Source organism: Rhinoraja longicauda, chromosome 42, assembly GCF_053455715.1.
Source record: "Rhinoraja longicauda isolate Sanriku21f chromosome 42, sRhiLon1.1, whole genome shotgun sequence".
Lineage (NCBI taxonomy): Eukaryota > Metazoa > Chordata > Chondrichthyes > Rajiformes > Arhynchobatidae > Rhinoraja > Rhinoraja longicauda.
In genome coordinates this window covers 3,197,235-3,212,185 of record NC_135994.1, presented here as the reverse complement: position 1 = coordinate 3,212,185, position 14,951 = coordinate 3,197,235, and the positions used below count along the sequence as shown (strand labels likewise).

Sequence of the window (14,951 nt, the reverse complement as noted above, 5' to 3'; positions counted from 1 at the left end):
GGACTCCCCCAACATTGGGAACATGTTATCTGCCTCTAATGTGTCCAATCCCCTAATTATCTTATATGTTTCAATAAGATCCCCCCTCATCCTTCTAAATTCCAGTGTATACAAGCCCAATCGCTCCAGCCTTTCAACATACGACAGTCCCGCCATTCCGGGAATTAACCTAGTGAACCTACGCTGCACGCCCTCCATAGCAAGAATATCCTTCCTCAAATTTGGAGACCAAAACTGCACACAGTACTCCAGGTGCGGTCTCACCAGGGCCCGGTACAACTGTAGAAGGACCTGCATGAAGGAGGCAATTAAAGAACCTGAGGAATTACAAACACCTGTGAAGCCATGTGTCCTAAACATTATGGTGCCCTGACATAACTGTAATTTTTACATGGTGAAACCAAAATGTATAAAAATACCCTTTAATAAAATCTGACAATGTGCACTTTAACCACGTGATTTTTTTCTATTACAAATCTCAAATTGTGGAGTACAGAGGCAAATAAATAAATGATGGGTCTTTGTCCCAAACATTATGGAGGGCACTGTTTTTAATTCAGGCTTTGCAATTCCAATTGTTAATTTTCCAGAGTCTCACCTCCATATTTTGCTTCACTCTACTTTCTCAATCTTCACATGCTCAGTGTGAACAGGAGTAATACAAAGCATTCAGACTTGACAAGGGACAAATGCATACATATTAAAAATGTGGGAAAAGTACATAGCATTTTCTAAATGCAACACAAGAACACGCAAAATACTTCAGACTGAACCATTTTCATACGTTTTAATTATCATTGTCACCATAACTGTGTACATGTCCATATTCAATTAATATTCCTATGATAACAAAGTCAGATCAACTATAGCAACAAAAGATAAATAAATTGATATCCATCCCTTTTTACCTCATGGAGAATGTAGGCAGTTAAATTGACTTGCAAGTAAAGGTTAAAGTACCAATAATTCAGGGAGAATGATGAATGAGACATTAGTTACCCTAGCAAAAGTAGCCCCATTAGACGTGGGCAACCCAAATACCAATGTAACATTAAATAGAAACCTGAAAAAAGCTTTAAAAAAACCAAGTGTGCTGGCCCTTAATCTGTTTTTTAACATCTGCATTGGGCAATATGGATTCCATTTTAGAATTTAAAAAAATGTTTTCATAAAAATAAATAGTGTACAATTTATCAACACAAACTTACCAGTACTCTATTTCCAGCCAAAAAGCAATGTTAGTGTGAAGGAACAGTTTTTATATTAATATTTGCAGGGTAGCATTCAGTATCCAGTTTCAAGTGGAATAAAGAAGTATTCTAAAACAATGACTGGAATCACTTCTGGAGGAATAAATCTGACAATGTGCACTTGTCTCCTTAACTGGACAAAAAGTAAACTCAAATAAATTAGTGTCAATTTGAAACTACCTTTTATTACCCTTTGCTGTTATCGTTATCAAAATTCATATTTCTTAAAAACCACCAGATTAAATTAGCCCTTTCAGAAAGGCAGTACATCTGATACAGTCAGAGGCTCTGATTTTGGAGCCAAGGTACATACGTCAACAACCAGCTCAAGCTAGTTAGGGCTGTTTGATGGAGATAGTCTCTATAGAACCATGTAATCACAGACTGTGCTATTATTTGGTGACATGGTGTGATACTTGTTCTGAACTCAGCAATTCAGATTTAATGGCAGTGCCAATTGTAAACAATCAGAAGTGTTTTTTGTCTGAGCAATTGTACCTTCAGTGGCAAACGAGACAACTTGAAATATAATTGCTGGGGAGGGGGTTGTATATGTGACCCCCCCTCCACATTGTTGCACAGGCATGAGGGGGGGGGGGGATATGCATTTTTGGAAAGTAGGCCATAATTGCAATTTTCCAAAATGTGAAGCCTTTCTCTATGTGTCAAGAAATGAGTTGGAAAAAGGTATTAATTTAGTTACTATATTCTCTCTCTTCTCACCCCCCCCCCCCCCCTTAAATTTCATGAGAATCAACCCTTTCTCATTTTTGGGCAATGTTTTGCAAATTCTGTAAGGGTGAATTTCCATAATCCAAACAAACATTATATGGGTGTTGCCTGTATACTCAATCCTAAAACCATCTAAACCTGGAGTTTTTTAATTTTTCCTACACTCCCCACTTTCATTTGGCCATTTTAGTTACCATTGTTTGATTTTTAAATCATGGGTACCACTATTAAACATTTACTAGAAGACAATGGGGTGTGGGGGATAAAATGCAGTAGCTTCCCCACTACCTCATTAGGCAAAAAGCACCAGAATTTAAAAAAGCATGGAATTAAAGTAAAATATGCCAAATCACAGTAAATGCATGGACAGTGATGAACACACTAAACACACTTTTTTTTTGCCTAAAAAAAAGACAAAGTGCTGGAGTAACTCAGCAGGTCAGGCAGCATCTCTGAAGAACATGCGTAGGACCCTTCTTCAGACTCCAGACATGAGCCTGAAGGATCCAGACCTAAAACATCACCTATCCATGTTCTCCAAAGATGCTGCCTGACCAGCTGAGTTTCTCCCAAACCTTTTGTCTTTTTTGAAAACCAGCATCTGCAGTTCCTTGTTTCTTCATTTTGTGTCCACCCTTGAATAGGCAACTTCTTCTGTCCCAATAAATGTCTACTAAACCAGTATTTAGGTTTCATACATATACATCTGCACAATGCCTGGGCATCAAAAGGGTTCAAATATTAACCCATATTTGGCAGGGTACTTTGGCAACTAGCTAGTAGATATGAAAGTCAGAACTTTTGCTCTTTATCACTTCGAACAAATGTCTCTGGAAACTTCAACTTCAATATTAGCAAGTTATTACTTTTTCTCCATTTCCTTGTTTAGGTTAAACCCACATCACAACTGGTTCCTTCTGTGTTGCTCAACAGGTACAAAGTGGTGGAGGAGTTAGTGTTTCCTGCAACATTATTCACCATTGGCTCTACTTGTAGATTCATCCTCGGCATTTTGGGACGGATGCGGCGAATCTGTGAAGTTAGAAACCAGATTACTTGAAAAAAATCTGCTGATATAGGTATGGATAGCACCCAAATGCGTTTTAAATTATTCAAGCTATAGTTTCTCTCCCCAATGCACTCCAAAACAAAAGTCAGATCACTAATGTATATCTAGGAGATATACAGGTGGTGTTCCCATGTACCTACTGCCCTCGTCTTTCCTGTTGGTAGAAGTCACGAGTTTGAGAGAGGAGCCCAGCCGAGTGACTGCAACACATTTTGCAGATGGTATGCATTGCAGCTACTGTACATCTGTAGTGTAAGGAATGAATGTTTCAGTAGTTGATAGGGTGCCAATTAAAAATAATTGTTGAACTTTGAATTTTTGGAAGTTGTGTCACCCAGACAGGTGAAGAGTACTTCATCACACTCCTGACTTGTGTTTTGTTGCTGAGGAAAGGGATGGCAAGAGGAGAGTCACTAACCGCCAGAAACCCAGTCTCTAACCTGCTTGGAGCCATGCTAATTACTGTGGTTGACCCAATAGTTTCTGATCCATAGTGAACCCCACTTCCCCAGGTGTTGATGGTGGAGGACACGGCAATGGTAATGCTATTGAATGTCAAATGTAGATGGTTAGAGACTCATTGATTGACACTCATAGTATGAATGTTACTTGCCACTTAATGCATGGCTGAATATTATCCACATCTAACTGCATACAGGCATGGACTGCTTCATTTGCCGGGCTTGAATTAGAATTGAACATAGTGTAATCAGCAGGGAACAATTCTGCTTCTGGCCTTAGAATGAAACAAAGGCTATTGATGAAGCAACTGAAGATGTTGGGCCCCAAGAGACTCCCCTTAGGAACACCCGTAATGTCTTTGGGTTGGTATAATTGATTTCAATTAACCACAAACATCTTTTGTGCGAGGCATGACTCCAACAATTGAGTTTTACCATTGCTCCTTGATGCGCCACAATTATTTCCTTGACATCAAGAGAGGCACTGATGATGCCTCTGAAATTTAGCTCTGTTCACACTTAGACCAGTGCCATGAAGAATTCTGGACCCAAGTGGTGCTGGCAAAACTAAAACATGGCATCAGTGAGCAGGTTATTGGCGAGTTTGCTAAGTTGTGGCATCTACATGCCGTGCCCTGCCATTATTGAAGATGGAGATATACCAAGCCACGAGGCTGCAGAACATGGTGCACATTTCAGCTGCTGCCCAGTCCTTAATACCTCATGGATGTGCAGTTTTGAGTACCAGATCAGTCCAGAGTCAATCCAATTTGATTTGTTTGTAGTGCTGCACAAGAAGGTGGGTGTGTTCTCTGTGTGAAGACAAGCACATGCAGCCTTCACACTGACTTACCCACTACCCTCCACTGACCCAGACCAACAGTTATATCCTTCAGTATTTGGCCAGCTTGATCAGTACTGGTACAACCAAAATACTCTTGCTGTTGGGACAGTGAAGTCCATTATTTTTTATTGTATTATTGACTATTGTACATTTATTTGTGGTGTTATTGTGTTAATGGGTCTGTAAAGCTGCAGCAAGTATTCTTCTGTTCCCAGTGCGTATAACAAATACTCTCAACTCCTCACCCAGAATACATTTTATTCCCTTGCTACTTTCAGTGATCTTTCAATTATAGTTCAACAGATGAGCATTGATTCACCAGCTGAGGGACAATGGTAGGTGATAACCAGAAGGAATTTTTCCTTGCTCAGTTTTGACCTGATACCATGAAACCTCAGGGTGTCTGGACTCAAATGTTGAGTCCAACGATTACTCCTTCCCTCCAGTACATCACTGTGTCACTATCTCCGATGATGTCCTGCTGTGGGACACGAGATATCCTGGGATTGTGATGGAGGAATCTAGCGCATTGTCTGCAAGGCACGGTTCTGTGAGCATGACCAGGTCAGGCTGTTGCTCAACTAGTCTGTGGAATGGGTCTCCCAGTGGGCACCAGTCCCAAGGTATTAGTGCAGAGATTTTGCAAGGTCAGCTTGGCTGGGAACAATGTTTGCCACGTCCAAATTAAGTTCCGAAGTCGTAGCTAGGTGGTCTATCTAGTTTTATTCTCTTGGAAATGTCACAACTGATTAGGGTGCATGGTTGCTTCATAGGGCATTGAGATGACAACATAGATAAGGACTTGAGACATTGGCCAGACCGGGTGTGGTTCACAAATTCCTCCCCTGAAAAGGTCATCACTGAACCAGATGGGACTTTACAACAAAACAAATCCAGTCACTTTTGTAGTATTATTACCAAATGCCACAGTGCTGCCACCACCACATTTGTTTGTGCAATTGGGCCAGTGTTCTGGTTGAGGTACTGAGAGAGAGTCAGAAAGAGAAACTTTTCTTTCAGCAACATCGTTAAGATATTTAGAACCTATAGAAAATGTAGACTTGGGGAAATGCAAAGTCTCGACCCGAAACGTCACCCATTCCTTCTCTCCTGAGATGCTGCCTAACCTGCTGAGTTACTCCAGCATTTTGTGAAATAAACTGCTAAATAGAAAATGCTTACCCATTCTTCAACTCAACATTCCGGAGAGTATTTGGACAGGCTGCTCACAAATTCATTTACATGTGATGTTGCTCATCAGAAAGCATGCCGCTCAAAATTTGCACCTGCCATGAGCAAACCAGGGGATTTGCAGGACAAAAAAGCATCCTTTATAGGAAAAGGACAAAACATTGCAACTTGCACCATCTGTCATATGTTGAAAGACTGGAGCGACTAGGCTTGTATACACTGGAATTTAGAAGGATGAGAGGAGATCTTATCGAAATGTATAAGATTATTAAGGGGTTGGACACGTTAGAGGCAGGAAACAAGTTCCCAATGTTGGGGGAGTCCAGAACAAGGGGCCACAGTTTAAGAATAAGGGGTAGGCCATTTAGAACTGAGATGAGGAAAAACTTTTTCAGTCAGAGAGTTGTGAATCTGTGGAATTCTCTGCCTCAGAAGGTAGTGGAGGCCAATTCTCTGAATGCATTCAAGAGAGAGCTAGATAGAGCTCTTAAGGATAGCGGAGTCAGGGGGTATGGGGAGAAGGCAGGAACGGGGTACTGATTGAGAATGATCAGCCATGATCACATTGAATGGCAGTGCTGGCTCGAAGGGCCGAATGGCCCCCTCCTGCACCTGTTGTCTATTGTCTATCTCAGGTTTGTCAGTGTACAGCTGGAAGGAAGTTTCATTATGGGGCTTCATCTCACTTGCAGCACCATGCAGAGTTTTGGTCTCTATAGCTGGAGGAGTATATACTTACCTTGAAGTAGTGTAGATTGTCTAGATCAATTCCAGGGGTTGTCTTACAAAAGGAGAGATTGGAGGTGAATAGGCCTCACCAGACCTTGAGAGGTGATGTCACTCAACGTACAAGATCAAAAGTGTCCGTTTCCTCAGACTGAAGATGCCAGAATGGGGCAGTGTGGCACAATAAAGGGTCAGCCATTTTGGCTGAGAAAGAGGAGTAATAGCTCCACTTTGAGAGAAGAAAATCCCAAAATTCACCACCCTTCAAGGGCCACGTATCATTCAGTATACACTATTCAAGACTGAGATGGAAACATTTTTGGGCACCCAAGAAGCAGTGAGATGAGGATGAAGCAGGAAACTAGTTCTTGTATAGATTAAGCATGATATTGAATGGCAGAGCAGGCACAAGGAGCTACATAACCCATTCTTACTGTTGCTTCAAATGTTCTTTCATATTGCACACTCCTCTCAGGCAGATTTAAAAAAAATGTTGACTCCAATTGTGGAGCAGCGTAGAATTGCGCTGTAACCAGTCACATTTAAAATTTAGCAAATGTTATGGAGTATAAAGTTTGTAAAATGCCCCTTGTGGACAACCTTTCTTGCGTTTCTATCACTGAACCAAAGACAAAATAATCTGAGACTTTTGTTTGCGGCAAGCAGTGCCCTGTTGGCTGAAGATACATTTAGTGCAAAAGTTCTTACTTGCTGGCTGTGCCGTGTTACTACTCTTTGGGGTCTTGATTTCCACAGGGGGTCTCGTCCACTTGCTGGCTCGATATGCAGCCATTTCTTCCAGATTTCTCATTACTGTAATGGAACCTTTCTGAGGCTGAGCCAGGTTGTTCACTTCTGCACTCCTGTAGCCAAATAGTTAAGAATCAACAAGGCAGACACAAAACTACTCGTCCAAGTCTGCAATACAAGGTTAAATAGTGGCACTGCACATTCATAATTTCTAGCTGTTCTGTTTGCTTATAAAGACTACTTCGCCATAGTTTGAGACTCCACAGCCAACCAGGATACCACAAGATTTGGAAATTACCCATTGTGCTTTAATTCAGTGTTACTTTGGTGAAGTAGAACATGGGTACCGTTGGCAAGGTTAGATTTTATTGCTATCCCTAACTGCTCTTAAGATTGCCGCAGCTGCTAGCCTGAGCAAAGAACAGTACTGGGACAGGCTCTTTGGCCCATAATTTCTCTGCCAAACATAATGCCAAGATAAACTAATCTCATCTGCCTGCATATCCATGTGCCTTTCTAAAAGCCTCAAATACCTTGAACTCTTGCAATCCTTCTGGTGAAGTAACCATACATAGTGCTATTGTGGAGGGAGTTTCAGGAGTTAGTTAGATCCAGCAGTGATGGGACAGCAATATATTGCCAAATCAAAGACAATGATCGGTACCTGCAGCTTCTAATGTTCCTTCATCTCTATATTTCTAGGTCATGGAAGTTGTAGGTTTGGAGGTGTTGTTGAAGAAGCCTCAGTGAGTAAATGCAGTGCATTTTGTAGATGACCATGGTGTGCCAGTGAATGAATGTTTAGGGTGGTGGATGAGGTACCAATCAAGTGGCCTGCTTGGTCCTGGATAAAAATCAAGCTTATATTGTTGCTGTAGCAATTCTAATCCAGGCAAGTGGAAATTAGTGTCAGCATCATCACAACAATGCCAACATTTAGTATTCACTTATATTGTGCCATTTCTCAGAAACATCTTCCAAATATTTTCTTCAAATAATCATCATTGTTGCGCAGGCAAATGCAGCAGCTAATTTGCGCTTAGCAAATACACACTGAACAACAAGTTGATAAATCACCAGTGAATATAGCGATGGTTTAGGAAGGAATATTGGTTCAGAACATTTTAGTCGCGGAGGAAAAAAAAAAGAAAACAAGCCTGCTCTTTTGATTCTCATGGCATTTTTGATGCACGAACCATTTATCACAGGAGTAGCAACACATTTGAAATAGATCACAAGCAGACAGGACACCTACCTGTCGGGTGCAACAACGCTACCGTGGCTTATAGAACGCTTCACCTGTTTATTTAAAACAAAGGAAAAATAAACAGAAGTTAACGTCTCTAATCCTGAAAGCAAGACTCTTTCCACTAAATTGAAAATTTACAAGACCCCAGTACAAAATTCTGGAGCTGAATCCACCCACTTATAGGTCTTGTGGTAGTGCAGCTGATTTGTGTGTTAAAATCGAGCGGTAAAACGGGGATAACTATGCACGAGAGAAATCTACTCTTCCCCAATTCAACATCTGTTACGCCCTCACCTGGAACAAACCCGATAGTCTAATTTAACTAAGGTATAACCTATGGTTCAGATGCCACAATTAGATATTGTTCCGATTTCTTCCTTTATCCCTCTCCCAAGTAAATTACCAGAGCTCAGTGAGGAACCAATCAAACATCAGTCCCATGACATATTGCACTATTGCATCAGGTCTACATGCCACAAAGTAACAGCAGTGGACTTACACCCAAGCTGTATCTAAAGTGAGATGCCCAGAGCAAGGGTTTTGTCCAGGGAGGAAAGCGTAAAAAAATAAAGCCCATTACATGACAATAACACAGCAAAATGCACCCTTCCCTCAACCCAGAAACCTGCTGCAAGCAAGCGATAGAAATACCTTTATAATAAAAGTGAAAATATTTTATGTCCACTTACCCTGCGAAGAGGTGTAGAGGTGACATGAGCAGCAGGGGATTCAGGGGGTGAAAGCAGCTCTGGGGATATCCTCACACTTGCTATTTTCATACAGTCCTCTAGGGTAGTTATAAAGGTATTGCACGTGGCTTTAAGCAAAGAAGAAGCCTCGTTCATTTTCTGAAAGAAAACAATAAATGAGTGCAAAAACTGACAGTGTTGCACGCAGCAAAGTACTTATCTCTTCTGATGTCTTGAACACCTTTATTATTCGAGGTAGACTACAAGAGCATGGTAGAAATGTATGAAACATGAATTAGGGCACAGTTTAAACACAATATACACTACTTGTCACTATGTTGCAGAAGAGATTGATAGGACTAGAGAGTTTAAGGTAATGTGTGTTGCTGGAGATGTTCAATTGCTGCAATAAATGTAAATAAGTAAGAAGCCACTCTGACATATTTGATTGTGTATGTATCGTTGTGTCCACATGCCAGTTTAAGCAGCACCTCAAATAAACCAGATTCTTTAGTTTTGCTTTTCCATGGATATTACTCTGCATGTTACTTCACTACAAAGTAGAAACCTCATTTACCTCCCTCAATTGAGCCCTCCTTGGATTGTGAACAATATCTGTTCCCTGTGTTCAGGGAGTAAGCCGACTTCGAGGGTCCTGTGTTTTTATAAAGCTATAGTCATACATCACGTGCACAAATAAACTATCCTGAACAATCGGTCCTCGGGGGATAAAGCCAAGGTCTCTGCTTAGATTATTTTAGTTAATTCAATAACTAAAATGACTTGAAAATTTACGAATGCAGGTTTGCAAAATTCAATTAATCCCCAAGATCAGTCAAAATTCACTGAATGTAGGGAGGGATGTCTCTGCACCATCACCTCTTCCCCCAGCAATCCATTCCCACCTTCATCACAGCAACGAGGACAACTGTAGCAAGCCCCACCTATAATCCCAAACCACAGTACATTGTTGCAAATCTTCTGTGTTTACTGAGCCATCAGTGGGTAGCAGCAGGACAGGATTTTGTGACAGCTTATAAGAATCTCATTATAGTTTAACTCCACCTGTTGCACAATATTTCCAAATCAATATCTCTGCAGCTACATGATCATGGAAGGCTTGCAGAAAGAATTCCAGTACAATACCTCAACATCTGGAGTGGATCCAATGTCGACCGGTTGTGCAGATTCCTGGATCTTATGGACCTGCTGCATCAGTAGGTCACAGTACAGACGAAGCTCAGACATCTTGAATTTCAAAGAATCCTCATTTTCACTGATTTCTACAGTGATTTAAAAAACTTAAATGTTACACTCTTTTCACCAATTTAAAAAAATGAATTACCCTCAAATACAACAAATTTAGTATAGTTTAAAGAAACGGGCCCTTCGGCCCACTCAATCGAATGCGATCATCGATCACCCGTTCACACTAGTTCTATGTTATCCCACAATCTCATCCACTCCTGACACACTAGGGGCAATTTTAGAGGCCAATTAACCTAGAAACCCACACATCTTTGGGATCTGGGAAGAAACCCAAGCAGTCACAGGGAAAATGTACAGACCACACAGACAGCTCCAGAGAGGATCGAACCTGGACCTCTGGTGCTATGAAGCAGCAGCTCTACCAGCTGTGCCACCATGATGTCCATATACCACGATTGTTTATAAACAATTGAGATCTTTAAATTAATTTCATTTGCAAGACTCATGGCTCTGAAACAGTCAAAAATAGACAAAGTGCTGGAGTAACTCAGCGGGTCAGGCACATCTCTGAAGAAAAAGGATGGGTGACGTTTCGGGTCAGGATCTTTCTTCAGACTCAGGCAGCATGGAACAGAATTGAAACAGCATGGGCAGAATGAATCAATTGGTCTCCAATGTGCTGTGCAAGTCATTCCCCATCAGTGGAGACTTGCATTAATGTGGGATCTTCACAACTTCCACAGGGCAGCCCAGCTGGTAGAGCCGCTACCTCAGCTCCCCAGACCCAGGTTCTACCTTGACATCCAGGGCTGTCTGAAAAATCGGTGCATTCTGCCTGTTACCATGGATTTCAGCCCACATCCCAAAGTCGTGCAAATCGGTTAATCAGCTGCATGTGGCCTATAAGCACGTAGTGGGAGAATATGGCAAGTGTGTCGGAGGCATAAATTAATTCTTGATGGTCAACTCAACGAAAAAGCCTTAAAAATGGCAACTACTCATGAAAAATTTATTAAATTAGTACCTCGTTCCTTCTTGGTCTTGTTGTTTGCCAGGCAGGCTTTGGCACTTCCAAGTGCCACCAACCATTTCTGTCTCTCTGCCGCATTCATAGCCTTGAGGTAGAAGTATTGCTCTCCTGGGATAATCAGGTCCATCCTTGTGTTGTCTGCTAAATGCACTAACAAGAGAAATGCATTACTTCACTGCGGGGATGGGGGAGCAGAGTGCTGTTTTAGGACCTTAGTCGCACAAATCATGCAGCAAAACCCAATGGCCAGAATAGAAGATGAATCTTGTACTCAAAATAGCAGCGAGTATAAATTAACACTGTGCAACATCTCATGGGAACTAATAGACCCACCTTAGCAGAAATTACTATCATGGATGCCAAAATCTATTGTTTTTCTACCTTTTATTTCACACACGGCCATTTTGATGCTTCCTTTACTGCCTTTGTCAACATCTTCCTGCGAATCGTAGTAGGAGAACACGCTGCCATCCAACACAAAGTACCTTGGTTGCCAACCTACCAATAACAGATTACAAGAGTCACTAGAACATTATAGCATGGGATAAGTAATGAGGAAAAGATTGGAGGGGGGGGGGGGTAGAAATTGAAGCGCCTTCAGTTTCTTTATCCATTCAATGAGATCAACCTTTGTTTAGTTTCGAGATACAGCATGGAAACAAGCCCTTCAGCCCGAGTCCACGCTGACCATCGATCACCTGTCCACACCAGTCCCACATTATTCCACTTTCGCATCCACTCCCTACATACTGGGGTTAATTTCAGGGAGAATGTGCAAACTCCACACAGACAGCATCCAAGGTCAGAATCAAACCTAGGTTGCTGGCACTGAGGCAGCTGTTCTACCAGCAGCCCCACTGTGCCACCAGAATCTTTATCCAGAATCTCCCACGAGAAAATATCTGCTCCACCTTGTCAACACTGTTCAGGATCTTATACACTTCAATCAAGTCCCCTCTAACCCTTCTGATTTTTTTTGCAGATACAAACCTTGCCTGTTCAACATTTCCTCACAAGATAACCCACCCAATCTGGGTATTAGTCTGGAAGCAGTTCAAATATGGTTTACATCCCTCAACCAGGAGACCAATACTGTACATAGTACTCCAGATGGTGGTGTTTAAGTCCCTAGGCTAACACTTAACGCTAATCCAGAGACAAGTTTGGATTCTCCTAAATTTTGATTTTTAATTAAAAGAGCAACAACCCCATCACAAAAAAAAGTTATACTTTTGACCTTCCCATAAGCCAAGTGAGGGGTCAAATGGCTACTTGCACTCAGATGTATTGACTAAGTTTTGTATTTACTGTACACATTAAAACACAGGAGTGGTTGACCACAACTTAATACTCAAAAAGTGATAAAGGACTCCCCATCCTTCAAATCGTCCTGAAAATATATATTTAAAAAAATATTTTAAAATTCTAAAGTAGAGATTTGCTTTAAAACAAAAGACATCCACAGAAGGAGGCAAGCAAATGAAGATCAAAACAACTTGTAGATGTTGAAAATCATGAAAAGGAACAGAAAACGTTGGAAAGACACAGCTCAGCTGAAATCTGTAGGGAAGTTGAACACTATCACCAGACTTGACCAAATGCTGCCTGACCTGCTGAGTCCAGCATTTTTCCCTTGCAGTGGAGCAGAGAAATATTTTGGCTCGAGTTATATCAACACACAAAAAAGTACCACCCAGAAACCAGTGTAGCCAGGCATTGCATCACAGTATTCAATGGATCTTGGTACATACTATGTGGGAGTATTGTAGTTCCTCCTTTATGGACTCCAGAATGGACTTTGTGGTATGGAAGGAGAACAGGCAGAACAAGCAATTAACTAAAGATCAGGTTGAGTATCAGATCCCTGACATTTTCATTGCATGACATACATTCAACCACTGATTTGGGATATGCAGCCCAGGCTCAAGTTCTACAGCTCTAAAACTGGTGTGCCTGGGAACTGGGAACATAGTTTTCCTTCATTGGATTTTGAGTTGCACCATATCCAGTGCCAGCAAGGATGGCAATCTACTCCAAAAATCAGATCACCAACACTACTCCATCAAATTCCAAAGCAAATGTATTTTTTTTTTTTTTAAACTGCAGATACTGGAAATCTGAAATAGTCATCTGACAAAGGGTCTCAGACTTGAAACATTAACCGTTTCCCATTTCCACAGATGCTGCCCAACCTGCTGAGCGGTTCCAACATCATCTGTTTTTATTTATTTCTGAGGCAACACGACCACCTCATAATTTCTTGGCATATATGCTTCAAAGTGAAAACACTCCCTTCAAGACAGTGTATTCATTTAACTTTTTTTTTAAAATCGCCACTATAGCACTACAGTGGCATTTTGCCACTATAGGACACTCATTGTTCTACACCATTTAAATCAAGAGATCATGCAGAACTGTACTTTCCATATCCAAAAGCACACCAAATCCCATCACCCAAGTGCTCACTGCACTGTACTGGCTCCCTGGAAAGCAAAGTTTGTGTTAAAATGATCATTCTTGTTTTCTTGCAGTTTACAATCTTCAATCCTACAAGGTCTGTGTTTTCAACTGCTTGGGCCTAGAGCTCTTGAATCCTCCCTAAATTTTTTTCACCCCATTTGCTCCTCTAAGTCACTGTTTAACATATCTTTCAAAACTTTTAGTTATCTGGCCTGTTATCTCCTAACGTGACGCATTGTGTCATTTTGTTTGATACCACTTCATGTTAACGGTGCTGTGTAGTTGTTGCAATGATAGTAAAATCATCTCCACAGATTGGATTTTTCTCTTGCATTCACGTTACAAGATCTAAGAGCACAGACAGAACATAACCCAGCAAGCCCCCACTAGTGTTTATGTTTCAAGCAAACTTCCTCGCACTTCAACGCAGCGGCCAATACAAAAACGAGTATTTACTCGCTCGTGTTTATCGAGGTTCCTCTTCACATCAATGTTATTTACCTTGCGATGGTAAGCCCAATGTTCGAACCACTCCTCACTCAGTATTTTCGTAACGTGTATTAACGTTATATATGCCAACAATTTAGGATTCTCTACAAGAAGACATTTCTGTGTATGTCCTACAACATATTTTACAAGGATCTGATGGTTTTGAAGGCGTACGTGAGGGATTCTTACTTCTGCTCACTAACACAACTGTTAGCTTGTTTCCAACACAACCGTGATTACATACCAGAAGATAATCAGAAAAGTGCCGAGCTCCATTCGTCACACACTTTGGGAATATGTCACCTCTTAGCCGTTCCACGGCAAACAAACCAGCAGGTCTCAGGGTCGAACTACAGTACCGTCAGAGGTGATGCTGTATTCCCAGAATGTATGACGAATGGAACTTAACACTTTTTTGATTATTTTCTGGTAGGGCACAATCAGATTCGGCACCCTTGTGCCGAAGGAGGTTGGAACAGGAGAACTCTCAAGTTCCCACTCTCCATCGCTACACAGCGACCCCTAAACCGTGGCCCACAAAGAGCTTTCCAGCTAGAAACAGTTGTCAATTGCAGCGAGCCCCAACCCATTTACTGAGCGAGTACGTGGGCACAAAAACTCTGCCAACAGCTCCGTGTCGGTAGCAGGTGAGCTGACTTCCAGCATCATCGCCAAGGGGAATGAGCAGAAGGAGCACCGTGCAACTTACCACTCAGATAGTTGGTCCATTTGTGCAACACCCCCTCCATTGGAGCCGCTGCGGGATCTCCTCAAGTTGCTCGAGTCGCTGCAGGAAACAACA

The 14,951-nt window shown here is 41.6% G+C and overlaps 1 protein-coding gene across 2 annotated transcripts; it reads right to left on the bottom strand.

Annotated features, from left to right (window-relative positions):
• Positions 1–771: 771 nt before the first annotated feature.
• On the bottom strand, positions 772–14,951 carry LOC144611933 (pleckstrin homology domain-containing family A member 3-like). 2 transcript variants are annotated; one of them, XM_078431273.1, is made up of 8 exons: positions 14,859–14,951; positions 11,582–11,698; positions 11,195–11,350; positions 10,108–10,244; positions 8,962–9,120; positions 8,279–8,322; positions 6,982–7,136; positions 772–3,014 (listed from the first exon to the last, which is right to left on the bottom strand). In XM_078431273.1, exons 1-8 carry the CDS (start codon positions 14,896–14,898, stop codon positions 2,953–2,955), a joined length of 870 nt encoding a protein of 289 aa, XP_078287399.1. In that variant the 5' UTR covers positions 14,899–14,951; the 3' UTR covers positions 772–2,952. The 2 variants fall into 2 exon arrangements, with proteins under 2 accessions (XP_078287399.1, XP_078287400.1); XM_078431274.1 differs by having other exon boundaries at positions 11,195–11,341.

Bases quoted from the DNA above. Each gene is read 5' to 3' on its own strand.
- LOC144611933 (XM_078431273.1), bottom strand. From the start codon at position 14,898: ATGGAGGGGGTGTTGCACAAATGGACCAACTATCTGAGTG. The intron at 11,351-11,581 runs GTAGAAAAACAA...TTCTCTTGTTAG, and splicing joins GGCCGTGTGTGAAATAAAAG to TGCATTTAGCAGACAACACA. The intron at 10,245-11,194 runs GTACTAATTTAA...AAATCACTGTAG, and splicing joins CAAGACCAAGAAGGAACGAG to AAATCAGTGAAAATGAGGAT.